The 27,712-nt window shown below is 33.3% G+C and overlaps 1 protein-coding gene across 3 annotated transcripts; it reads right to left on the bottom strand.

Annotated features, from left to right (window-relative positions):
- Nucleotides 1–353: 353 nt before the first annotated feature.
- Nucleotides 354–27,712, bottom strand: ldb1b (LIM-domain binding 1b). 3 transcript variants are annotated; one of them, XM_051122541.1, is made up of 11 exons: nucleotides 27,156–27,712; nucleotides 7,167–7,269; nucleotides 6,532–6,576; nucleotides 5,889–5,964; nucleotides 5,594–5,696; nucleotides 5,306–5,478; nucleotides 5,103–5,225; nucleotides 4,930–5,013; nucleotides 3,867–3,990; nucleotides 3,635–3,783; nucleotides 354–2,717 (listed from the first exon to the last, which is right to left on the bottom strand). In XM_051122541.1, exons 1-11 carry the CDS (start codon nucleotides 27,454–27,456, stop codon nucleotides 2,487–2,489), a joined length of 1,512 nt encoding a protein of 503 aa, XP_050978498.1. In that variant the 5' UTR covers nucleotides 27,457–27,712; the 3' UTR covers nucleotides 354–2,486. The 3 variants fall into 3 exon arrangements, with proteins under 3 accessions (XP_050978498.1, XP_050978500.1, XP_050978499.1); XM_051122543.1 differs by lacking the exon at nucleotides 27,156–27,712 and adding an exon at nucleotides 16,523–17,132; XM_051122542.1 differs by lacking the exon at nucleotides 27,156–27,712 and adding an exon at nucleotides 12,972–13,379.

Here is a 27,712-nt window from a genome sequence, read left to right as displayed (position 1 = left end):
AATATCCATATTTCCATTCCAAAGAAAACATCCAACACAAATCTATATTGAGGTGTGGTAACCGGTTTACTGCTAACTAGTGAAACACTCCATTAATATGACGAGCTGCAGCTCAGAATACATGTTAGATGGAAACATTGTGCATTATGATGGAGTTTGTAGCTTAATTTTCTATATTAGAAAAAGAGCTGCAGTTCAGTTGCTGACAGTTCAATAGGAAATCAGTCAAATCATACCATTCAAGTCAAACAGTAGGTAAACAATGCATACCTGGCAGCCAATCAGAATTGAGTATACACATAAATATGTTTATATATACATAAAAGCTATAAATAACACAGAAGCAGAAATCCTTAAAGTGAAAATTCATATTTTATTGGTTCCATACATTAATTTAATCAAGGGCAGAAATTAAGAAAACAAAGTTATATCAAACAGGGGCATCTACAAGGTTAAAGGTGGAAAAGGTCACCAGTTTGTTTCAATTACAAGTGCAGACCTTTGATTCATTCAGATCGATTCAGCTGGTCAGAAAGAGAGAGAGAAAAAAATAATCAAATAGTACAAAAATCTGAGTTTCAGCAGTATTATTAGGTGTGCGGGTGAAATAAAACAACAACCGACATGTTCATGAAACATGACTAGCTGTTCACAGTTGGTCTCCCTTAAACACGTGACTGATAGAAAACAAACACTGACGTCCGTTTAAAGCGTCTTCTGTGTCAGAAACGAAATTCATCAAAATCTGAAACAATCAGGCAACAAACACAGACCCGTGCCCTTGATTTCAATTCACCAGTCGTATGCAAATTAAAAAAATAATCGAGAGGGGAAAAGACGAGGTTCGTGTGTTTTCATCGTTCACGTTTTGCGTTTTTTACACATTAGATCAGAATGGCTTTATGTAACTCTAAGGAGGAATACATCTCAATACAGTTATACAGAACTCTGCTACTACCTTAAATATACAAGCACAAGTACACAAAAATCAATCAAAGCCCACGCTAAACGACTCTCTTTAAAAAATAAGACAAACCAATAGAATCTGAGGCTTGAAATCTTTAAGGACCTCGACGGTTGTGTTACTCCTTGGTTTGCAGCTTTCATCATCGGTTAAAAAAAAAAAAAAAAAGAAAAAAAATAAACCAAAAATAATAAAATAAACCATTCTAGGGAAATAGAGGCTGGTATAAAACACGGATAAAATTCTCCAAAAGTCGAAACGCTCTTCATGTGATATTAAACATCCTCCAGCAATCAGAGGAAGATGCGAGACGGCAAATTAATCTGTTGTGTTTGACGTTTCACTCCGAAAATAAGAAACAACATTTTGCTGAAAGAAAACATCTAGTCTATTACAACCATTAGAGTTTGTTGCATTAAAATGATGATTAAACATTTCCCCTGAAAATTCTCATTACTGTAACGCAAAACAAGAGAATAAGAACGGTAGTGTTTTGATTTGATGATTCACATTTTAAAATAATTCTCTCATTGCAATACAGTAACAAAGCTATGGAAGCTTGTTTCCGACACAAAATAAAAATAAAAAAAAAGTTAATTGCGACTTCTTACCTCACAATTATGACCTTTTTCTCGCAATTCTGACTTCTTTTATCAGATTTGTGAGAACTCACAATTGCAATTTATAAAGCCCAATTTAGAGAAAAAAGGACTATTTTCTTCAAATTGCAAAATTATATCACCAAACCTGAGGGAAAAAAAAATAATTGTATAACAAAAAGTGGGAAATGCAAAAAAAAAAAATCTGAATTGTATAACGAAAAGCTGAAATTGCGAAAAAGTCAGAATTGTGTAACGAAAAGTCGAAATTGTGAAAAAAAACAAAACTTCGAGTTGTATAACAAAAAGTCGAAATTGCAAAAAAAAAAAAAAAAGTCTGAATTGTGAGAGAAAAAGGATGCAATTACAAAAAAAAAAAAAAAAAAAAAAAAAAAAAAAAAAAAAAAGTGTAAAAAGTCAGAATTGTATAACAAAAAGTCGCAACTGCAAGAAAAGTCATAATTGTGAGATAAGTCGCAATTACCTTTTATTTATACAGTGGTGGAAACAAGCTTCCACACAAAACGGTATTAAAACTGAAAACGACCTTTTATAAAATCCAATTTTCCTCATGCAAAATGTCATTTCTCGTGAGTGAAACAGGATCTGGATATTTCTTGGTCTTGTTGGCGTTTTACGTGGTCAGATTTCTCCGTTTCGTCTTAACTTAAACATATGAACTATCTACAGGCTCCTCATAAATCACCAACAAAACCTGGAGTGTGTGATTAAAAACTGTCCTGTGTCGAGTAAACGGTTTCTGTTGTGGTGTGACGCTCATCTCTGGTCCTCCGGGTCCACTTCCTCTGCTGACAGGAAGACCAGCTACTGCAGGTAGATGAATGAGTCGACCGCACCTCTTTCTTCCCATTGGATGCCCGACGCTCCCTGGCTCCGCCCCCGTCCCCTCCCCGTCCCGAGTCTCACTGAGACGCCTGTGAGGTGGGGTTGTCGTTCTTGCCCTCCTGGCTGGACGGAGGCTTGTTGTTCCAGGGGCTGTTGGCGCCCAGCGCGGGCGAGTTGTTAAAGCTGTCCTCGTCGTCGATGCCGTTGGCCGCGTCGAACTGCGTGTTCTCCAGCCGCGTGATCAGACGCTCGTCCTCGTCCCCGAACTCGCCGCCCATCAGCGTGGGCTCGCCCACCACCATCACATCCTGAGCACACGAAAACACCACACGAGAGAATATTAACATTTGAAACACAATTTAGTGATATTAAACATCCTCCAGCAATCAGAGGAAAATAAGAGACGGCAAATTAATCTGTTGTGTTTGACGTTTTTCCTCCAAAAATAAGATTTTGCCGAAAGAAAATATCTAGTCTACTACATCCATTAGTTTTTTGCATTAAAATGATGATTTCTTAAAATTGCAAGATTATAAATCACCAAACCTGAGGAAAAAAGTCAGAATTGAGAAAAAAAAAAACAGAAAAAAACAAAACAACAAATTGTAATTGCAAAAAAAAGTCAGAATTGAGAGGGAAAAAGTCACAAATACAAGAAAAAAATAATAATAAAAAAAATAAAATTCCAATTGCAGAAAAAAATCGTAAATGCAAAAAAAGTCAGAACTGTTTACGAAAAAGTCCATCTAACACGCAAAGAATTGAGGGGAAAAAAAAAAAGGAGAAAAACAGTAATTGCAAAAAAAGAATGATCAGAATTGCAAGAAAAAAAGTCAGAATTAAGAAAAAAAAAAAAAGTTGCAATTGTGAAAAAAAGTCAAAACAGAGGAAAAAGTCACAATTACGAGAAAGTCTGAATAGTGAGAGAAAAGTCGCAATTGCAGAAACAGTCGTAACTGCAAAAAAACTTTGTTTACGAAAAAGTCAGAACTGAGGAAAAAAGAAAACAACAACAAAACAACAACAACAAAATTGTAATTGCAAAAAAAGAATTGTCAGAATTGAGAAAAAAAGAGTCACAATTGTGAGAGAAAAAAACATCCGAATTGTGAGGAAAAAAAGTTGCAATTTCGAATTTATTTTATTTTATTAAAAGGAGAGAGGAGAGAACAATAACATTAGAAACAATTTAGGACAAAAATAAAAACGATGATTGGTTACTCACTGGGACCTGACTGGACAGCGGGAAACTGTTTGCTGGGCTCTTCTTCTTGTTGTTGCTGTTGTTATTGGACCCGCCGCCTGCGCTCATGGTGCTGCCGCCCGACATCTTGCGCTTCCGCCGCTTGCTCGGCGCCTGTCTGGCCGGTTCGGCTATGGAGAGACGCACAGTCAAGCTTAAACGCGCTACACAAACACCAGCAGAGTCTCTGAGGCAGACGAGAGCAACTCCTGACCTGGTGGAGCGACCATCCTTTGCCACTTCTGGAACAGACACGTCTTCAGACAGTCTCGGGGACTCAGGCTGTACGTCTTGTGTCTGGACATCAGCTCCTGCATGGGCTCCAGGATCACACACAACTGAGACAGAAAAACACACAACAACAACACAAGTCACTAATAGAGTCACTGACTCACTTGATTAGTTCAAACAGCTGATTCATTCAGAAATGAAGCAAAAGACTGATCTTATGAATGAGTCACTGAATCATTGGCCCACTTGATTTGTTAAAACATCAGATTTATTCAGAAACGAAGCAAGAGACTGATCTTAATGAAAGAGTCACTGAAGCATTGACTCATCTGATTCATTCGAAAAGCAAGTGACTGTCTTTATGAATGAGTCACTGAATCATTAACTCAATCAATTTGTTCAAACAGCTGATACATTCAGAAATGAAGCAAATGACTCATAATAAATGAGTCACTGAATCATTGACTCGCTCAGTTTGTTCAAACAGCTGATTCATTCAAAAACAAAGCAAGTGACAGTTTTAATGAATGAATCACTGACTCACTCAATTTGTTCAAACAGCTAAATCATTCAGAAACAAAACAAGAGACTGATATTTATGAATGAGTCACTGAATCATTTGTTCAAAACCATGGATTCATTCAGTACAACAGTTCTGCTGTAGCTTTGATTGGAACAGTTTTGTTTGCAAAATTGAACAAAAACAAACAGTATTGTATTTAAACACAATATTAACTTTGTTTATATTAAACTGTTGTATAAAAAAAATATCATATTTGCAGTCATGCAGATATTAAGGAAAAACAACACTCCTACCAGTGTGATTTTGCTAAAATCATGTGTTATAAATATAAGAGGGCTATTTTTTGCCTCATATCTTGAATTTTAGTGGCATATAATTTGGCTTTTTCACACAGTCAGTCCTGCATTATCAGCAATGTAAGATGATGCACAAGTCTGGCGGTTGTGTTAAAACGACAGCCCTAGTTACTAATGAGCTGAATGCAAGCTGTAGATGATGTCACAGTGTTGTGTTGTGTACATACTCGGAGGTAGTTGAGGGTGGAGTTTGACAGGCCGCATCTGGTGATGTTTTTGGACAGCTGATCCAACATCTGCGGGTCCTGAGCCTGAGACAGACACAAAAATCACACGATCATCAGGTATGAAACACCAGCTAGAAGAACAAACAGTGTGAGATCCAGGAAGAGGAACTGACATGCATGGCCAGGATGCTGCGGGGAATGAGCTCTCTGTGCTGCCGGATACTGAAATGCCACGTCTTTATTCTCATCATGTCATCGAACATGAACTCCAGGTACAGACGGCCCTCCACACACACCTGAGGAGACCAGAAACATCCTGTTAAAGCACAGAAACATCCTTCTGATCGTCACATTGAACACACAGACACACACACACCTGTGTGAACATGGGTTTGCCGTTCTGCGTGACCATCGTACACTGATCACAGTCCAGAGACACAAAGTTGTTGTGAAAGGACTCTTTAGGGTGTTTGAGAATGTAGTAGAGCTCAGTGGCGCCGCCTTCAAACACACTCCTGAAGTAACGAGGAATCAGCGTCCGGCCGATTGCTGCAAGAGACAATAATGCTGATCAGATCACCTGACAGATCTAAACATCTCTGGATACATTCATCAGGAACCATTTAACACAAACACCTTCAAACGTCTGATACGTGATACTCACTGTATCGTTTAGGACCGTCCTCCAGACAAAACGTGATGGTGAGCATAGCATCATCCTCGAAGAATTCAGTAGTGAAAGCGTCCCACCACAGATTATCACACTCCTGAGACAGAAACAGTATGAGACGATTCTCTGATATCATTCATCCAGCTCAAGCTGACAGACATTTCTATGCTAATGTTATAGGGTTTACATCAGGAATATGAAAAGCATCTTAAATTATTAAAATGTTTAAAGTGCTGATAGTTAAGACTGAGCTATAAATGTAAACAGAAAAGCAGAAGATCCGCCTCACCTCTGTCCAGTTCTGAAGCCGCTTGTTGAGTTCAAATATCCTGTAGTCTGTCTGATTCCCATAAGGTGTGTGTCTCCTGAGAAATACAGACTGTTTATTACTCAAAGACACATACTACAGAGGTGCACAGAAGAACACAGGTTTGTAGGTGTATTTTCATATGTTTAATGAGGCTCAGAGGTGGCATGAGTGCAATCAAATTCATAAACTCATGTTGAATTTAATGTTTTAAATATAAAATTGTGAATACGGAAATATTAAATGATTTAAATAAGTGAAAAGATACTTTAAAATTGAAAATAAAACTCAGTAGGTGGCGGCAAGTCACTGATTTAATTACTGAATCATTCATTCATTTGATTCGTTCGAACGGCTGATTCATTCAGGAATAAAGCAAGCGACTGTCTTTATGAATGGGAAATTGAATCATTGACTCACTAGACTGGTTTAAAAACACACGTTCATAAACAAAACACCGCTGTGTTTGAATGAAGATGATTGATAGTTTAGGGGTCAAAGGCCTTTTAGATATGAAATTTTGTCTAAAGGTTAAACAAACAAAGATTAAAAAAAGATTTTTCAGACTATTATTTTAAATCTCAGGCTGTACAGGGTTAATCAGAGAGATGTGTAAATATCTCACCCGATGCCCGGCTCCAGGTATGTGGGGGGATACATGGGCGTCGGGCTGCAGAAACAAAGAAAAAAGCATGAAAGATCATGTCAAACCTCATGAAGTTCACATAACATGCTTTATAAATATCCTCATGAGGTCATAAAACAGACTGTAACACACATCCAGACACTGTGAAGTGACCAAGTGCAGTTCTTTGCCCGCAGGCACCATCACAGACAGGAAGAGAGTCGTTTTCGGCATTTATCAGCGTGCCACAGTACATATGACACACACTAGAGTTTACGGAAGCCCCACCCACTCCCTGGACGCTGTCCAATCCTGGACACTGATTGACAGCTGGTTTTCCAGCACACTGTGGAGACGAGCACTTCCTGCTCCCGCTATCTGACACAAACACCCGCCGAATACTGATGCAGCTGATGCAGCTGAACGCTCTTCTGTCCTCAGAGACGCTTACAGGAACTCACAACAGCCACTGAACCTCACAAGTGACTGATGTGAACGCTCTCCATTAACGGCCACTCATGCACATCATAAATTATTCTTAACGGATAGTTTTTAGTTTATAATATCCCTGAGCTCATACAGATGATGGTGCTTTTGATTTTTGTAGTGAATGACGCTAAAACAGACGGACTCACCCCACGTCTCTGTCCAGCATGGTGCCGGGATGGAAGGGGGGGAAAGCGCTTCCGTTGGGGGGCTCCTTTGGGGAGTACAGCTTGAACGACTTGGAGGAACAGCCTGAGCGGGGAGAGGAAGAGAGAGACGACATACAACTATGCATTAGTCAAACATCGGAAGAATTTAATGACTTCACATGCATATCCGCTCACAGTCATAAGTATCATGGGTATATTTGTAGCAAAAGCCAACAATACACTGTATGAGTCAAAATTATTGATTTTTCTTTTATGCCAAAAATCATTAGGATATTAAATAAAGATCATGTTCCATATAGATATTTTGGAAATATCCTATTGTAAATATATCAAAACTTAATTTTTGATTAGTAATATGCATTGCTAAGAACTTCAATTGGACAACTAAAAGCGATTTTCTCAATATTTTGATTTTTTTGCATCCTCAGCCAAATATTGTCCTATCCTAACAAACCATACAGCATTGGAAAGCTTATTTATTCAGCAAAAACACTGATCCTTACGCTTTTGTGGAACAGGGTCACAAATATCAAAATCAACTGATTTGTGCTTCCAGTCAAAAGTTTGGAATATTTGGAAGACTTTTAAAAAAGTTATTTTTAAAAAAAAGAAGCCTCTTGCTACATTTATTTTAAACAAAAATACAGAAAAAACAGCAATATTTTGAAAAGCTGTTTTTAAAATGTAATTTATTTCTGTGATCAAAGCATTACTCCAGTTTTCAGTGTCACAAGATCCTTCAGAAATCATTCTAATATGCTGATTTGCTGCTCAACAAACATTTCTGATAATTAGCAATGTTGAAAACAGAAATTAATACTTTTTTTTATCATCAAGGGTGCATTAAATTAGTCAAAAGTGTCAGTAAAGACATTTATAATGTTCAAAAAGATCTGTATTTCAAATAAATGTTGTTCTTTTGATGTGTGAATCCTGAAATATAAAATGTATGAGAGTTTCAACAATAATATTGGGCAGCACAACAATTTTCAACATTGACAATAATCAGAAATGTGTCTTGAGCAGCAAATCAGCATATTACAATGATTTCTGAAGGATGCTGAAGACTGGGTGATGCTGAAAATTCAGCTTTGATCACAGAAATAAATTACAACAGAAAACAGATATTTTAAGCTTTAATAATATTTAACATTTTTTTACAGTATTTTTGATCAAATAAACACAGCTTTGCTGAGCAGAAGAAACTTCTTTCAAAAACAACAACAAAAACATTTTCACTCATTCCAAACATTTGACCTGTAGTGTATATCGACCATTATAATACAGGCTATTCAGGCAGTGCATGCTGATTGTTCCAGTGGTGCTAAAACACAGATGTTGATTTTGAATTGACATTGTGAAAGACTGAATGTATAGTACGTGTGTGTGTGTTGGGGGAGGGCAGTACAGTGACTGTCTCATAAACAGAGCGCAGGGGCGGAGGTCAGCCACACCCCTCACACTCTCCATCCCGCCAATTAAACACATCTATAACACGATGCATTCAGCCACAATGAGGTCACGACCCCTGTTGTCGCGGGAACAGCTCCGCCTCATAATGACCGCTCGACGTGTCTCGCAAATAAATCTGAGAGCTGTCAACGTCACGGCGCATCGTAAAATGGAGGGCGATACGGCACAGGAAGACAGACTCTAATTGAATTACACAAACAATACAAGAATGAAGGTGAAAAACAACATCTAATAATTTCATAGTAACATTTGGGTTCTGTATTTTAGAGATTGCTAAATATGTTTGAGGTTAAAAAAAATCTATATTTATTTACTATAATATTTGTTATATATATTGTGTAAGATAAGAATATATGTATTATATTTACATATATATATGTGTGTGTATATTTTTTAAATAAATAGATTAGACAGTTTACACACTGATTTTTTTACTATTTTAAAAATGTATTAAAAAATACAAAAATATTTATAATAATTATTAAAATTTACTGTCATAATTATAAAATTCTAAATTATTAAAAAAAATAAAATAAAATAAAATAATAATAATAATAATAATAATAATATTATATATATATATATATATATATATATATATATAAAAAAAACACATAGATTTTTTTCTGGATGCTAAATCAAACATTGACACTATTTACCAAGTAGGTGCTGTTAACCAAACAGCTATGAAACATGCTCATAGGATATCAATCTAAAAGAAACCAACACACACTGTAACTATTAAACATGTTGGTGAAGTTAAAAGCAGTGGAAAATGTATAAAACCCATCTGTAAGCTTGAAGCGGCAACACATGCTCAGTGTAAACAAGATTCTCTCAGGCATTAATGTCCATGATCAGGTGTGTGATGTGGATTTCAACAGTTTCACTACAAACCAGCAACATCATTTCATGAAATAAAACATGCTTCTGACCCCACAGCAAATCTGACTGGACCTGGAGAAAAAAAGTCCACCTAAAAGACTGTGTGAGTGGACAATTGTGGCTTTATTTGGTCAAATACATGACGTGTTTTCAAGAGAGACAACTGCTGGACAGTTTAAATCTCGATCTGAAAACATAAAAAAAAAAAATCTCACGCTCGCACAGCGTACAGGAAGCGTCCCGGCATCAGAGCACATCCTTCATTAAACATTCATAACACAGACTTTGAGCCATTAAATATTCACTGGGGACGACACTGGACACAGGTTAGTCCTGTTCACGGACACAAATCCCTCTCACAACAGCGCTACGCTTATCAATATTACACGTGCAACAACCAGCACTTCTGCAGGCCTGATGAAGGTTGATTTAAGACTTTAAGAGCATGCAAAGACAATTAAAGGAATAAATTAGAAGGGCGCCCAATATGTCAATATGTTCTCGTAAAGTAAATGTCTTGTATTACCAACACTTCAAACTTGAAAATACAGCTTTCAATAACAACCAACAACTTTTCAACTCATTACCTTAAAGCTTGAATAGCTTTACTCCAAACCATCAGAATTCAGAAACAACTTTCACTGCATTTTCTGATCACACTGCAAAAAAGTGCTGTCCTTTCTTAGTATTTTTGCCTCTTTTACCAGTACAAATGTCTAAGATTTGATCTAAATGAGTTTTCTCCAAATAGCTTGTCAAAATGCATGATTCTGATTATTTATCAAAGGTTTTATGAAACGCGGCAAGACAAATGAAACATCACGCATGTGTATAAATCTGAAAAAAAGTAACAACAAAAATACATTTTAAGGAAATAAATTGCAAAACTAGCACTTAAAGCATGCATTCTTAAGGGAAAAAACTTTTAATAATGTAGATCTGAAATACAATAAATATAAAGTCAGTTTACTCATAAAATAAGCAGAATAAAATGGTCTCTGTGAAATAAAGCAAATTGATCAAAACGAAGTGTGTTTATGATTAAAACATGATTAAATCTGCCAACGGGCTCAGAAAATTCAAAGGAAAAACGTTTTTACACCCAAATGACAGATTTGTTCTTGTTTTAAACAACCTCTCTTAATTTTCTTCCATTTTTAAAGACTTTTTACATTTGCATGTCCAGTAAATGCATCTTCATTTAAGGACATTTAGTTACATGAACTGGAAAACAAAATACTGAGGAAGACCATTTTTTTTTGCAGTGCATGAAACATTTAATGCCATGACTATGAATTTAAGACTTTTTAAGAACTTAAATTGTAGAAAAGTGAATTAAGACTTTAAGACCCGCAGTAAACACCTTTACAGCTCACAGATATCATAATATTCTGATTTATAATCAGACTAAAACATTAACCAGATGCAAAGCAGGAAGCACGTAGACAAAAATCAGCCCGTTTAGCCATTTAGTAAGTAAATAAAATGTGAGCATTAGTTCTTAAGAGCGTCCCATTAAGAGATATCATTCAACGGCGGCTTAATGACTTTCTAAATCAAATCAAACAACAAACTCAAACTTCCCTTGCAGTAAATTGCTTTCTTGAAAACATCAGCAGCAGCTCTTTCTCTCACACGCACATTACTTCAGGCTACAGTGTGGCCATAATCGAATTGCCGTCTAAATGTGCCACATGATAAGTTGAGTGCATATAGGACAGCAGACGTCATTACAGCAACATACAAATCACATACAGACACGTTGTGTTGATTTTATGCCTGACGTAACAGGCTAATGGTCCGTCGTATGTGAAAAGTGGGAAACGATGATCATATGATCTGCTAATGACTGTTTTCACCACAACACCACAGAGACCCTCGAGATGATGCTGATGGCTTCCAGTAAATGGAAATTACTGCGAATTAAGAGGAAAAACACTTTACAGAGTGAATGCATGATGCTGATACAGGAATTTTTTACTGTTATAATAACAGAAACAAACAGTCTTAGACGAGGGAAGAAGAAGAAAGGGGGAAAATAAAAAATAAAATCAGTCAAAAGTTTTTGAACTGTATGAGTTTTAATGTTTTTTAAAGAAGTCTCTTCTGCTCACCAAACCTGCATTTATTTGATCCAAAGCACAACAAAAGCAGTAAAATTCTGAAATATTTGTACTATTTAAAATAACTGTTTTCTATTAGAATATATTTTAAAATGTAATTTATTTCTGTGATTTCAAAGCTGAATTTTCAGCATCATTACAGTCACATGATCCATCAGAAATCATTCTAATATGCTGTTTTGCTGCTCAAAAAGTTATTATTATTATTATTATTACTATTGTGTTGAAAACAGGTGAGCAGAATTTTTCTGGTTTCTTTGAGTTCAGATGATCAGCATTGTTCTGAAATAGAAATCTTTTATTACATTATAAATGTCTTTATCATCACTTTTGATCATTTTAAAGCATCCTTGCTAAATATTTAATTAAAAAATAAATTATACTGACTCCAAGCTTTTGAATGGTATAGTGTATAATGTCAAAAAAGCTTTTTAGTTCAGGTAAACGCTGATCTTTGGATCTTTCTATTCATCAAGAATCCTGAAAATAATTATACAACTGTTTTAAATATTGATGACGATAATAATAATTATCAGAAATGTTTTTTGATCAGCAAATCAGCATATTAGAATGATTTCTGAAGAATCATGTGACACTGAAGACTGGAGTAATGATGCTGAAAATTCAGCTGCCCATCACAGAAATAAATTACATTTTAAAATACATTCAGATAGAAAGCAGTCATTTTAAATAGTAAAAATATTTCACAATTTTACTGCTTTTGCTGTGCTTTAAAACAAAAATGCAGGCAGAAGAGACTTCTTTAAAAACACAAAAAAATCTCACTGTTGAAAAACTTTTGACTGGTAGTGTATATCTGCAATACAATAACTCAAAAGTCAAGTTTACTCGTAAAATAAACATAATATGATGTTCTTCACAGCAGATTGTGAGTGAAAATCTCTGGTCATGAGACTCATGAGCTCATACGAACGGATTCAGTCAGTGTTTACACTATATAACCACACACACATTCACTAATACAACACGTTTACGGTGAAATCCCAGTCTGACAGACTTTAATAACGCAGAACTGTAATGAAAGCTGATTTATAGATGTGAATGAGCTGGAGTGTTCATAAATAAAGCCCATTGATGAGGCCCGCGGCTACATGCTAATGCTAACAGCGCAATAAAACACCGACATGAGCGAAGAATCCTTGAAATAAAACACCAAAACCACACGCGATAAAAGCGAAAAACCCGTCAAAATAAAAGTCGACACTAAAACTGAATTAAACCCCTCAGTCTGTTACAAGAAGGGATAAACAGATCTGTGTAAATAAACCCCCTTCAGCTTTACCTGAAAACACTGGTGTACCGGAGGATCGAGCGACTCCACACGGGCTTTATGCGAATCCCGGGACGCGGATAATCAGGAAAATCGGTGTGAAATCATGGGAAACGGCGGTTATTAAGGCAGAATCGTCCGGTTTGAGTCGCGCGAGGCCTCGAGCTGCAGGTCCCGCGGCGCTCGTGCTCGATGAACCCGCCTCAAGAGTCTTTGTGTTCACGCGCTGAGCGAACAATAGACGCGCACAGGCCCGACTGATGCTCGCTCGACCTCTCTCTCACTCTCCCTCTCTCTCTCTCTCTCTCTCTCCGTTTCTCCTCCTCTGTTGTTTCACCTCATCTACACCTCCTTCAATCTCAGGATAACCGCTTGTTTACACAGTCAAACCTTTGTATATTATATATTTATATAAAATTACATATATTTACAGTATTTCTTATGCCTTGATAAATGTCTACTTATACATATTATACATATATATACATACACATATATATGGTGCAAAATAATTAATAAAAATAAGATTAACAATATATTTTTATTATATAATAAAATTACATAAAATGATATAATACAGTTTTAAAACAGTATTAAAAGGTGCAAAATAATACATTAAAACTCGTGTAAAATGTAAAATACAATATTTTTACAGAGAGTAGTCCAAATAAGATGCAAAATAATGAATAAAAATGACAATTATATATATATATATAAATAAATAATGTATAAATTATTTTTTTAATCACCTTGATTAATTCATGTATATAATTATATGTATAAAAGTTTTCAGTTTATTTATTATTTTTAATTAAATAATTACAGAATTATTCATTTCTTTTTTCTATAAGCTATTTTTATTAATATATATATATAACACATTTAACTACATTTATTGACTACATTATTATTTTTTAATCATTAATTAGTATTTTTATTTTGTTTAGTTTAATCATGAATATTTAATTAAATATAATTATATATTTATAATTATTACATTTATTTATTTAAAAATGTTTAATTCATTTTTATTATTTAGCACCTTATTTTAATAATATTTTATTCTTTTGTTATTTTCTGTAGATTTTAGCACCTTATTTTAATACTATATATATATATATATATATATATATATATATATATATATATATATATAAGTTAAGAAAAAATATATGTATTTATTAATATATAAATAAATAGTATTAAAAGAAGGTGCAACATATAAGTAGTACGGGTAATACACATTGTATGGGTCAAAATTATCAATTTTTCTTTTATGCCAAAATCATTAGGATATTAAGTAAAGATCATGTTCCTTTAAGATACTTTGTAAATATCAAAAATTAATTTTTGATTAGTAACATGCATTGCTAAGAACTTAATTTGAACAACTTTAAAGGTGATTTTTTTCTCCATATTTAGATTTTTGTTGCACCCTCAGATTCCAGATTTTTAAATAGTTGTTTCTCAGCCAAATATTGTCCTTGACATTCTTGACAATATTTGCATGTAAACACAATCATGCCAATAAAGCACTTTACACTGAATATATTTAGGAATAGTCGGATCAATGGATCGAGACAAGTGTTTGTGCATTTTGTTCCCTGTCTGATTTTCCAGTTCAGCTGAATGTAGTCCATTTTATTTGCATGCCAAATAATTAGATGAAAGACCGTCTGATTCAGAGAGATGGATCTGTCTGTCTCTGTCCGTCTCCTTCCCCCAGCGCTGTTTGTTTGCTAAGCACATTCACATCTCTCTCTGTCATCACTTCACGTATCGACCGATAAAGAAATAAATCATGACTTACAAACGCACACATCAATTCAACAGCGCCAAGTGCGTCTTACATTACGATCCATTTACAGGCCTTAATGCAGAATTCAGATGCCTTGCAAGACTGTGCATTTTAAAGAACATGCATAATCATCTGCAGCTTTTGTTGTTAATTTTTTACACTCGCAATATAAAAGCATTAATAACAACATAACGCACATTCAGAGGAGATTAGCATACTCAGGCCTGTCAAAGCAGATCAATGATTCAATTACACACGCAAACATCTCAATTGCATTAGTCTACTTCATAGTCTGACGCTCCTCGACTGACAAACGGCCGATAAATGACAATTATACAGCTGGGAATTTCAAATGATCAATTCTGACCCAGGTCGATGGTAAGCCACTTAACGCAGAGGTGGATAATCAATGACGATGACATTACGGTCCCACATTATAGACTGACAAACAATCCAGGTTCACGGCACGCTGTCAGAACATGTTTCAGTATGTTTCAGTGCATGTATGTTTTAACAGGAGATGAGATGCTGACCCATTACTGAGGAAGACAGTCACCCACCAATTGCAAATCAAAGACCATTCACATACATATATTAATACTTATCTATTTTTATATTATTTTAAAGTTAACAAAAAAAAAAAAAAAAAAAAAAAAAAAAAAATATATATATATATATATATATATATATATACATAGAATTTCAGATAAATTAATTTTAGATCTTCATTTTATTTATTAATGAATAATTAAATAATTTTATTATTTTAAAATTATGTAAGTACACATATATCATTAATTTTGTCATCTATCTATAATTTGATATCACTTATTTTAAAAATAAAACGTAAAAAATAAAATGTTACAAATTATTTTTTATATATATATATATATATATATATATATGTTTAAATTATACCAATTCTTTATTTTATTTTATCGATTTTATTTTCTTTTTTATTTATCAGATCACTTATTTTATTTTAAAAATAAAATGAAAAACAAAATAAATTTTATATCTTTATTTTATTTAATTATTAAAACATTTTATTATTTTAAAATTATGTAAGTACACATAAATAATTAATAATAAATTAATTAAAATGAAAAATGATAAAATGTTACATAAAAATATTTTTTTTAAATTACATTTTAATTATATATATATATATTTAATTATACCGATTATTTATTTTATTTATTAATAAGCAATTCATAATTTATTAATATATATGTATATATATATATATATATATATATATATATATATATATATATTCATCATTTTTTTATTTATTATAATTTAATTAAATATAATTGCAAAATTATTTGTTATATTTGTATGTATTTTTATTAATCACTTAGCACCTTATTTCAAAATAAATAAAATGAAAAATAATAAAATTAATTATAAATAATAATTTATTTTTAAGTTATTATTGATTATATTTAATTATATTGTTTATGTTCTAATCATTATTATTTAATTAAATACTAATATATATTTATAATTATTACATTTATTTATTGTATAATGTCATTTTTATTACTTATTTTCACCTTATTTTAAAACTATTTTTATTTAGTTATATTTTAGTTACTTCTTTTTCTTGTCATTTCCTATTCCTAGAGAGTGTCCTTAAATTACATGTGCCAAAAGAAGCCAGAAATGTTGCACATTAATAAATACAGAATACATGAACAAACAGGCACATACAGCAACAAAAAACTCTCAAAAAATCTAAAATAATTGCAATTTTGCGTACATCATGTATGTATGAAGTGAAGTCAAAGCCGTCCTCTGTGTCACCATGGAAACGCACTCTGTGTCGTCCCGGGAAGTGCTCGTGTCATTGAAGCGGTACACAAAGGTTAATCTTCTGGTGTGTGTGGGGGTCAAACTCAGCTTTGAGCTGTCAGAACGACACGAGGCCTTATCTACAGCTCAAGCCAACACACGCTGCGCTGAACATCCGCTCGGACCCTTCAGAACCGCTCTGGGATCAGTTCTACATGCGGAGAATCTGAGCCGCTAAACCCGTTCAGAGATGCACTGCGCTCCCATGTTAGCAGACATTGTTTAACTTTACTAAAGCATGCTGGGAGAAGCACAAAGCAGCACTGCAACACAATACACTGAGTAAATATGGTTTTAGGGTGCACTGTTTGTTTCCAAAGACCAGTGCACAGAGTCTTTCTCATTTCAATTCACTCTGAAAGCAGCTTTGACTTCATATGAGTGATGCAGATGTTACTGGGGGAAGACAGCTACCCATCAACCGCAAATCAAAGACCATTCAAATACATATATTTTTTCTTCATAAGGTCTTGATAAATGTCTTTTATATATATTAAAACTAATTATATTATTTTTAATTTATTATTATTTAAATAAATATTTTTTTTATTTATGATTTTTTTTTTCAATTTATATATACATATATATATATATATATAATTTAAAATTGTGTCTTTAATTACATGTATATACATATATAATGTTACTACTTTTATTTTATTATTTAATTATTAAATAATTTATTTATTTAATTCTTATTATTCATTATTTTATATTTATTTTTTATTTAATTATTTATCATTTTATCTTTATTAATTACTTTGTACCTTATTTTAATTAAAAAATATATATATTGTTATATTGTTCATTTTTTGTTTCTTGTCATTACTTGTTTTGTGTATATTGCTTTGCTAATATTGTATAAACAATCATGCCAATAAAGTACTTTTAATTGACATTAAACTGCAATTGATATCAAGTCGAACCTTGCACAAATCAAATAATCAGCACCAAAAACAGCCAATAATCCAGCAGAAAGCTCCAATCTCACCTAGTGCGTCTAGTTCGTCCGTCATGCTGATGTTCTGTACACTAAACACACACAGACACACGTGTGGACCAGCGCTCGAGTATCTCTGGAGTATCTCTGGAGGCCAGGCTTTCGGCTGAAGGGTGTAGTCAAAGCGATGGGGGAAGGTTGAGGTCTATCTAACCCCTCTGCGTTCCCTAGTCAACAGGAAGTCAAGAGGTATACATCTGTCACAGGCTTGATAACAGCCGCTAATGCAAAGCCCCCGCTGCCCCCGAAACTGCCCCAGAGCAAACGGCCCCGCACCGGCCCCACAGCTGACACACGATGATTATAACAGCAGAATACTGACACTCGTACAAATGACACCCCACACTTTCTGACCAATAAATCTGCAATATTGTCTAGGACTTCTCCAGATGTTTGTGATCAAGCAAACAGCTCAACTGATTCAGAAAAAAAATGAAATAATATTTTAATAAGGTTTTTCATTAAGAAAAATGTGAATAATAACATTTTAATATTATATATATTCTTTCATTTTTTTCAAATAGCAAATTTTAGTAAACATTTTTAATTTCGAAAAAAATGTTATGTTTTCAATATTATAATTTTTTAAAAATATTTTTTCATATAGTATATTTTTATATTTTTTGTTCGCAAAAATGTAAATAATATTTAAATATTATAATTTAAAAAAAATTTTCAAACTAATAATATATATTTATATATTTTAATATCATAGCAAACAGAGCATTTTGCAAATAATGTTTTAATTTATTCAAGTCAAATCATTTTGTTTGTAATTTTTTTTTTTTACTGACGCTAAATAAAATGATCGCTGGATAAAGATTTGTAAAAATCCTTTTATACGTTGCACTCAAAAACTTTCTAATTTCTAAAAAATAAAATTTGATTAAACAGAGCTGAGAAACTTGTTTTTAATTTTATTTTACAGATGTCTGTGATCACTGGAAGTTTTTTTTTTTTTTCCTTTTTATACATTTCTAAAAAAATAATAATATTTTATATTTCATTTATAACTTAAAAAAAACCTTTGAAATTATGTACTTGGGAAAAAAAAGCAAATATAAATAAATAAAAAAATAAGGTAAGTGCAATTATAGCATGGTGGAAACAGGCTTCCAGAAAAAAAACATTTCTAGAAAATTATTTTTTTATTTTTTTCTGTATGTAAATAAGACCCTCCCTCATATTTCCAGGTTTTGTATGAACATGGTTAATGAACACAGCTAATTCACATGACCAACTTAAACCCCCAGTGAAATCTTTCACTCTCACTAAGAGATTGCATGGATTCCTATTGAAATAACTGGATTTTGCCAATGAAATAGCACTACAAATATGACCCCACCTTAATGATTATTCATTTGCAATTGTAGCGACTGTTGCATTTATTCCTAGCAAGCAGTGAGAATGTGACCCATAATGCACTGCTGCACACACTTTGATTCACAGATCTAATGAACAGAAGTGACCCTGAATTCACAGCTCTGACCAGTCAAGCCCCTCCTCCCGCCTCTGACACAAAGAGGTGGGCGTGTCTCTGTAATGATTGACAGGTCTCCCACGGGGCTGCTGCATTTCTGTGGCGCTAAGCTGTAAATCAATGCTGCTTTAAAGTGCTGATCACAGCGTTTGGATCAGGATGCGGTGAGCTGGAGGCGCTACAGACGGACAGCAGAGTCTCAGGTGACACATTCAATGATCACAGCAGACACCCGGATCTGTTCAGACGCAGTAAACAGGTCAGAGAAGAGCTGTCAGACCGAGTCTGCTTACTGACAGACCACTACAGACGACACCTAGTGGTCAGAGTCTGACAGGAATGGATTACTAGCAGACTGCCTAATGCTGCTCAAAAAAGACAAACTAAATTATAAATGACAAATACACACACACACAAATAAAAACTTAAAATGATTTTTCAATTTAATTTTTTTATGAAAATGGAAAATATAAAATAACAACTAATTCTAAATATGAATAAAAACTACAACAGCAAATTATTTGTCTAGGACTTCACCAGACGCGTGTGATCATGCAAATACAGCTGAAATGATTAAAAAAAAAAAATAATATCACATATAATATTATGATATTACTGAAAAACATTTAAATAAGATTTTTAATTCAGAATGTCAGTGTGAAACAATGCAGTGATAAAGTTTTATTTTGTCAAGGTTATTATTAACTAAATCTAAAATCATTAAAACATTTATTTGCTATTTTAAGTGAAACAAATGTTAACTAAATTATTATTATTATTATTATTTTCAGTTAGTTGCCAAAGCAACATTTCAAATCTTTCTTTTAAGTTGAAGTTATAAAATTACTAAAACTGAAATAATTCAATTAAAACTAAATAGACATATAAAAAAATTAAAAAGTAAAACTTTAAAATGAGAATGCGATGGAAATTATAAATATATATATAAAAAATAAAAACCATTAAAGAAAACTATAACATTATATTATTTCTCCAGACGTTTGTAATCACTTTGTAATTCAGTTCAGCAAAATCTGAACCATCAATTCACATACAGAAATCAACTGCCCTGAATAATCAGGCCTAAGAAATCATTTATTTGAATTTTTATGAATGTATTTATATCATTTGTACTTTCTACTAATAATATTTTTTCAAATGAAAATTTCTACTGTTCAATAAAAAAAAAAATTCAGAAAAAAACAAAAAAATTCACAATACTCACTTAGAAGTGTGTCTGAATCAAATGATTCGCGAACCCGTACCCAAATCCAGATCTGAATCGTATGAAAACCTCAGATCTGAATCGTATGATTCATTAACTGCTCCGAAGTTCCGATATGAATCAAAAGATTAACAAACCCACTCCGACGTTTCGATCTAAATCAAATGATTCGCAAACACGTACCGAAATCCAGATCTGAATCATATGATTCGCGATCCGTGTTCAGAAGTTTCGATCTGAATCAAAAGATTCCTGAACCTGCTCCAAAGTTCTGATCTAAATCAAAGGATTCGCAATCTGCGCTCCTTATTCCCAATTTGAATAATGATTCACAAACCACCATTTCAGATCGGGACTTCGGAGTGCTGAAATGATTTGCTATTAAGTTCCGAACTAAATCAAATGATTCGCAATACACACTTTGAAGTCCTGATCTGAATCAAATGATTCGCAAACATGTACCAAAATCCAGATCTGAATCATGATTCGCAATCCGCGCTCCAAAGTTCTGATCTGTATCAAAAGATTCATGAACCCACTCTAAGGTTCTGATCTAAATCAAATGACTCATGATACGCACTTTGAAGTCCCGATCTGAATCAAATGAATTGATACGCGATCCGACTGGAGTGCTTTGAACAGTGAATCAATCTGCAAAGCAGTGGCTTAACTGATTCAGAATGTCGAAAAGCTCCTTTTCACCCATCACTATATATGCTTTTTAAAATCATTACAAGCGGTGTCGAAATTTGAAAATTAATGTCTTTTTTCTGGTTTTTGCAAGTGAATCGTTTGAACTGAATGTAACGAGTTGAATCCATCAAAGCGGTGCCAGCGTAAATGAGTCACTCAGTTGATTATTGTAGCATCTGATTGTATTACTCTATATAGAGTGATGTAGATCTATCAGTGTAGATGAACACAAAACAACAGAACAACATAAAGATAAAACTTTATCATTCAGCTGAACTGTGCTTGTATGTTCTCACTCCACACATGTATTAAATATTTTCTAGTGTATTTCTTTAAGTTCTCAGGTAATGGCAAAGGTATGATCTATTTCAGACGCGGCCAAAATGACAACAACAGTGGTTACATACACATATTGTTTGATCAAAATTATTGCTAGGGCCATATCATATCATAGCAGCAATACTAAATATATGTATAAACGGTTTGATGAGCCAAATAAGATGACAGAGCTGACGATAATCTCACGGTCGTCACACCGTTCAGATCACAGGAGGCAGAGTGAAGAGCTCATGCCGTCGGTCTGTGTGTGTCTGGTGGCTGATGGGTAACGTCACGTCTTCCTGATGCTGCTGTGTTCTGCACAGGAAGCCATTTTGTTCCAGATCTGTGGCGGTGTGCAGGAGACAGCAGGTCTGATGAGCAGAAACAGCCTGACCAATGACAGATCAGTCTGCCTGAGAAACACTCAGACACACAGAGACACGACCTCCCCGCTTCAACACACACATCCTCGCCGCTCCTCCTCCTCTTTGTCTGTCTGCGCTCGTGTAACTGCCGGTTCGGGCTGTAGCGTTTTCGCAGCGCTCTGCTTTAAGTGATTTTCCTCTAATCAAGCAGACCATGTGACTCCCTGCATGAGAGCACAAACCTCTCCTCCTGCAGACAGAGAGAGGAGGAAAGAGCAGAAACAAGGTGATGTGTGTGATCCACAGGCTACCTTCACACCGCAGGTTCATTTGGACAAAATATGATTCTTTTAATGACCGTGTGAAGATTGAAATCACAAAGAATTGGACATTTTAAACTCCAATCTGGACCACTTTCATAAGTGGAAATAGATCAGATGGCATCTTTGTGTGACTTGACATTTGTCATAATGTAACATTATGTAACAATGTAATGTAACGATACCTCATATAATGTTACAATACCTCATGCAACGTAACCTAAATGTGGCACACAATGCAAAATTGTACTATAGTAACACAGTGTTAACTGTATGATACTAGTAAATTGCTATTATAGTAATAAATTATTAAAGTAATAATAAAGAAATGGAAATATATTTTATTATATGTATTATATATGTATTATATTTTATCTTATTATATATAATATATAATTAAACTGAAATATAAATAAAGAAAAACATTTCTACATTATATTATTTTTATTCTATGATATAGAAAAAAAATCTTTATAATGTAATTTTTAGGAGCATAAAAACTGAAAATTTTTTATTGTTGTTTTGTGAATCATTGTTATTTTATGAAAGATAATGTTATCAATTAAACATAAAAACAAGAATTCTGACGTGCACTGAGATATATATATATATATATATATATATATATAATTTAGGCCTCAAACGATGAATTAGATTTTTTTTTATATTTATGAGAAATATAGTTTGTATAAACATAAGTTTGTGTGTGTACAGAAATAATTTTTTATAATATAATTTTTACATTATATTAAATTATATATATATACATACATACATACATACACACACACACACACACACACACACACATATGTATATATATATATATATATATATATATATATATATATATATATATATATATATATATATATATATATATATATATATATATATATATATATATATATATTTTTTTTTTTTTTTTTCTTTCTTTAAATAATAAATAATAAAAAAAAAAAAAAAGAAAAATGTAATTCATCATTTATCAGGCCTAAATTATTTATTGGAAATTATTTATTTATGGATTGATTTTTATTTTATTTACAATTTTTAATCCATAAATTTAAAATTTAATTTCATAGTGACTTTAAGTCTAGAGTGTTGTGAGTTGAATGGTGAAACAGAGGTCAAATGTTCATGCTATCGATGTAATGATAATGTAGGATATGATGTTTTACTAATCAACGTCTGATATGAAAAACATAGAAAAAAATCATAAATGTGTTTGTTAAACAATTCTCATTTGGGTTTGTAAAACAAATTTCATCTGGTTGCTTTAATTTGCAGGTAATGAAGCGCAAAACATAACATCACAAAACATCAGGTCAGTCATACACACATGTAGACACAGACTGAGACCACACACACACACACACACACACAGAGGAATGTAAACACACACGGCTCTCACACGAGGACATCTCATAGACGGCGGTGATGATGTTTACTATACACTAGCCCTAAATCGAAGTCGCACTCAGACCTGCTGATATCAGAGATTTAAAGCCGGTCGATTTATGAGTCTTTCAAATAGTGAGGAGCTGCGTGCACTCAGTCCTCCGGCCAAACACGCCGGTTCACCTGTACTTTCCACAAAACAAAAGCCTGACCGCAGTCCCCACAGACAGAATCTGAGCTTCCACTGAATTACAAAACATAAACTCAACAGCCCATGAAGTTACAAAGCCACAAATCAGTCTGAATCCTCAAGCAGATCGATAAATCCATACACACGCGGCTCATGTTTCTGCTTTAAGAGAACAGGAGATTCCCGTTTTACTGACAGATGCTGAGCACGTCTGGATTTACAGCCGCTTGATTTCGCACAGTGCGTGTAAATGAATTTACTGCTTTGTAAAGCTGCAGACCAGGATAGAACACTGTACTGAACTTTATAAGAGCTAAATGAGTCTCAACACAAATTACTCCTGTAATCATGTGTTTCTACATTTAGCAGATGCTTTTATTATTGTGGAGGACTTCTCATTTCTTCTGTGTGTTCAGCAGTGCTCAGTGTTTGTATTCAGATTCTGAAAATAATGTAAAATAGCATTCAAAGTCCTGCGAGAAACAGATCAGGCCTCACAAAAGAAACTCCAGTCGGACGTGATGATCTAACGGCACCAACACGCTGTAAACACAGGAGACATGAGAGATCTGGAGGGCCGTTTGGCCCCTGAGAGCCTCCGTCTAAATGAAACACGTTGTCTATGTTTGGATCACACACATTCCCTGGAAAGATGGAAATGTTTATCCCTCACAAAGAGAGACGCTGCACGACCCTGGAGGAGCTGAGAAAGTTTTCAAGTCAAATCAGCAAAGATAGGCGTAGTTTTAGAAAATATATAAAAGTTTAACAATAGTTTGACGTTATCATGTTAAGCTAATAAACATGCAAATATTGGGTAAAATATATTTTTAGTCGGACAAGAACCATATATTTATGGTATTAAATATTTTTAAATATTTAAATAATATTTTAAATATTATTTTTAAATATTAAACATTTAAACATTTAATATTTTAGCATTGTGCTAATGTTGATAATCTAATAAACACATGCAAAGACTGGATGAAATGCTTCATGTTTAACTAAATTTGAACTATTTTCTATAAATGTTTTTGGTAGTAAATGCATTATGTTATTTATAAAATATATATATAATGTTAAACTAATAAGCACATGAAAATATTGGGTAAAATACTTTATTTTCAGTTAGATTTTAAACATTTTATATCAGTGTTTTTGGTAGTAAATGCATTATTTTATGTAATATATAAAACAATACTTTGACATTATCATGCTGATAAGCTAATAAGCAAATTGAAATATTGGATAAAATACTTTTTATTATAAAATAATTTTTAAGTAGTTTTTTAAATATTTTTCTGTCAATTTTTTTGGTATTAAATACATTTTGATATATAACATATATACTAGTTTGACAATGAATTGATGTTATGTTAATAAGCGAATAAACAAGCAAATATTGGATGAGACACTTAATTTTTTAATTAGATGTGAACTATTTTCTATCATTGTTTTTGGTATTAAATGCATTACTATAACAGTAGTTTGACAATATAGGTTTGATGAACTAATTGGAACATGTAAATATTGGGTAAAATACTCATTTTAATTAGATTTTGTTTATATTTTCTGTCAATATTTTTGGTATTAAATGCATTTTATAATATTATATAATATATCTGATAGTTTGACAATATAGTTTATTATTATCATGTTAACAAACTAACAAGAACTTGCAAATATTGTGTAAAATACTTCATTTTTCTCTCAATGTTTTAGGTATTAAATGCATTGTGTTAAAAATAGTTTGGCAGTAGATTTGTGTTATGTTAATAAGCATATGTAAATATTGGGTAACATTATTTTTAATAAGATTTGAAATAATTTTTTTTGTGTTTTTGGTATTAAATGCATTATATAATATATATAACATATATAGTAGTTTGACAATATAGTTTAATATCATATAATAGGAACTTGTGTGAAATACTTAATTTTTCTTGTAATGTTTTTGGTATTAAATGCATTGTGTTATATATAAGATATATAATAGTTTGACAGTTTCTTGACATTATCATATTGTTAAGCTAATAAAAACATGAAAATACTGTGTAAAATATTTTAGTTTTAATTAACATTTATTTGTTAACATTTATTTATTTGTTAATTTGTTATTTATTTATGTGTTATAAAATAGTAGTTTCATAAACTAACTGGAACATATAAATATGTAAATATTGGATAAAATACTATTTTTTCATTACTATTTATATCAGAGTTTTTAGTAGCGAATGCATTGTTATATTATATATCAAATATAAAATAGTTCGGCAGTAGATTTGTGTCATCATGTTAATAACTACATGTAAATATTGGGTAAAATTCTCTCAGTGTTTTTGGTATTAAATGCATTATATAATATCATATAATATATACAGTAGTTTAACTAATAAAAACCTTGCAAATATTGGGTAAAATACATTTTTCTCTCAATGTTTTTGGTATTAAATGCATTCTGTTGTGTTACATCTAAAATATATAATAGTTTAACAAAAGTTTGATGTTTACATGTAGATTTGAACTTTTTTTCTCTCAATGTTTTTGGTATTAAATCCATTATGTTATAACATCTTTTAATAAACTGATTGGAACATGTAAATACTGGGTAAAATACACATTTTTTCATTAGTTTTTAACTATTTATATCAGTGTTTTTAGTAGTAAATGCATTGTTATATATCAAATATATAATAGTGTGGCAGTAGATTTATGTCATCACGTTAATAACCACATGTAAATATTGGGTACAATTTTTTATTTTTAATTACATTTGAAATATTTTCTCAGTGTTTTTGTTATTAAATGTTTTTTGTTATTAAACTAATAAAAACCTTGCAAATATTGGGTAAAATACATTTTTCTCTCAATGTTTTTGGTATTAAATGCATTCTGTATAGATATAATAGTTTAACAATAGTTTGATGTTATCGTGCAGATTTGAACTATTTTCTCCCATTGTTTTTGGTATTAAATGCTCTGTGTTATCTGAACACTTGTTGATTTATGTGACGTGACTGTACAGTAAGCGAGAGCGTCTCTATTTATTGTACTAAAGGTGTCAAACACACTCACAGTTACCTGTTCTCATCCACTATAAAACCACACACAACTCACGTCTGAGGGAAAGCCCTTGTGTGAGATGTGACAGAAAGCGCGTTTGATGTCGTACGTGCGCGAGCGTCACGCAGCAGGGGTCGAGTTTAAAACGCGCCGTGACCTTTAGCCTCTAATCAAGCCACTCCACAAACTCCCGCACCTCCTTTGATTGATCCCTTCATTTGAGCTATAAAAGCCCCCGCTCTGCCATTTAACAAAGCAAACCTCCCAACTCTGAGATTTAGGCCACGCCGACGCACCCTGGCGGAGAAAAGCTCCGTAAATGTCAGCAATGCAAACCAGCTGTTTGAGCAAATGAAAAGCAGCGTCTTCCCAGCACTTCAAACGCAGCCAAAGTCAGACGTCAGAAGACGGGCAGCCATGTTTCTGCACATCTGAACCTGCCGTCCTCTCCGTATGTCACTGCAACCAAACCCTCGACCTTACCGGGACACGCGCAGCCTCCCACGGACATCTTCTCACATGCCCGTCGCCGGAGCCGCGGCCGAACGCTGGAATGGAGCCGACGAGATTCTCCTGCTGTTGCTCCGGACCACCGCGCCTGCTGCTGCTGCTGCTGCTGCTCACATGGGCGTCTGTTTTCCACACACACACGCACGCACACCACAGCCAGAGAGGGAGGAGAGACTGGAAACAGAGAGAGAGAGAGAGAGAGAGAGGGAAAGGTTAAAAAAAGAACAAGCACAAAGGAATGAGAGCAGAGAGAGACCGAGTCGCTCGTTCTCATTAGTGTGCGGATTGCAGCGCTGCTGGGAAGAGAGACGGAACCGGAGCGAGACGCACGTAATCTCTGTGTGCTGCGTCTGCTGGACTGTGTGTGTTTGGGTTTTTGTAGTTTAATAGTAAGTGTAATTTAGTGTCTAATCGGCTTCCAGTTTAAAGGCACGTGGATCACCATTTATTAGAAACATCTAATTAATCGTCTAATTCAGAGCTTTTCAATCTTTTAGATGCCACGGACCCCCAAATGTGATCATCCTCAC

Source organism: Labeo rohita, chromosome 11 (assembly GCF_022985175.1).
Source record: "Labeo rohita strain BAU-BD-2019 chromosome 11, IGBB_LRoh.1.0, whole genome shotgun sequence".
In the NCBI taxonomy this organism is placed as follows: domain Eukaryota; kingdom Metazoa; phylum Chordata; class Actinopteri; order Cypriniformes; family Cyprinidae; genus Labeo; species Labeo rohita.
The sequence above is the reverse complement of the archived record's forward strand: the minus strand, read 5'-3'. Positions and strand labels throughout refer to the sequence as shown.

Bases quoted from the DNA above. Each gene is read 5' to 3' on its own strand.
- ldb1b (XM_051122541.1), bottom strand. From the start codon at position 27,456: ATGAGAACGAGCGACTCGGTCTCTCTCTGCTCTCATTCCTTTGTGCTT. The intron at 7,270-27,155 runs GTAAGGTCGAGG...CTCCCCGCTCAG, and splicing joins GGGAGGCTGCGCGTGTCCCG to GCTGTTCCTCCAAGTCGTTC. The intron at 2,718-3,634 runs GTGAGTAACCAA...TCGTGTGCTCAG, and splicing joins CGCTGTCCAGTCAGGTCCCA to GATGTGATGGTGGTGGGCGA.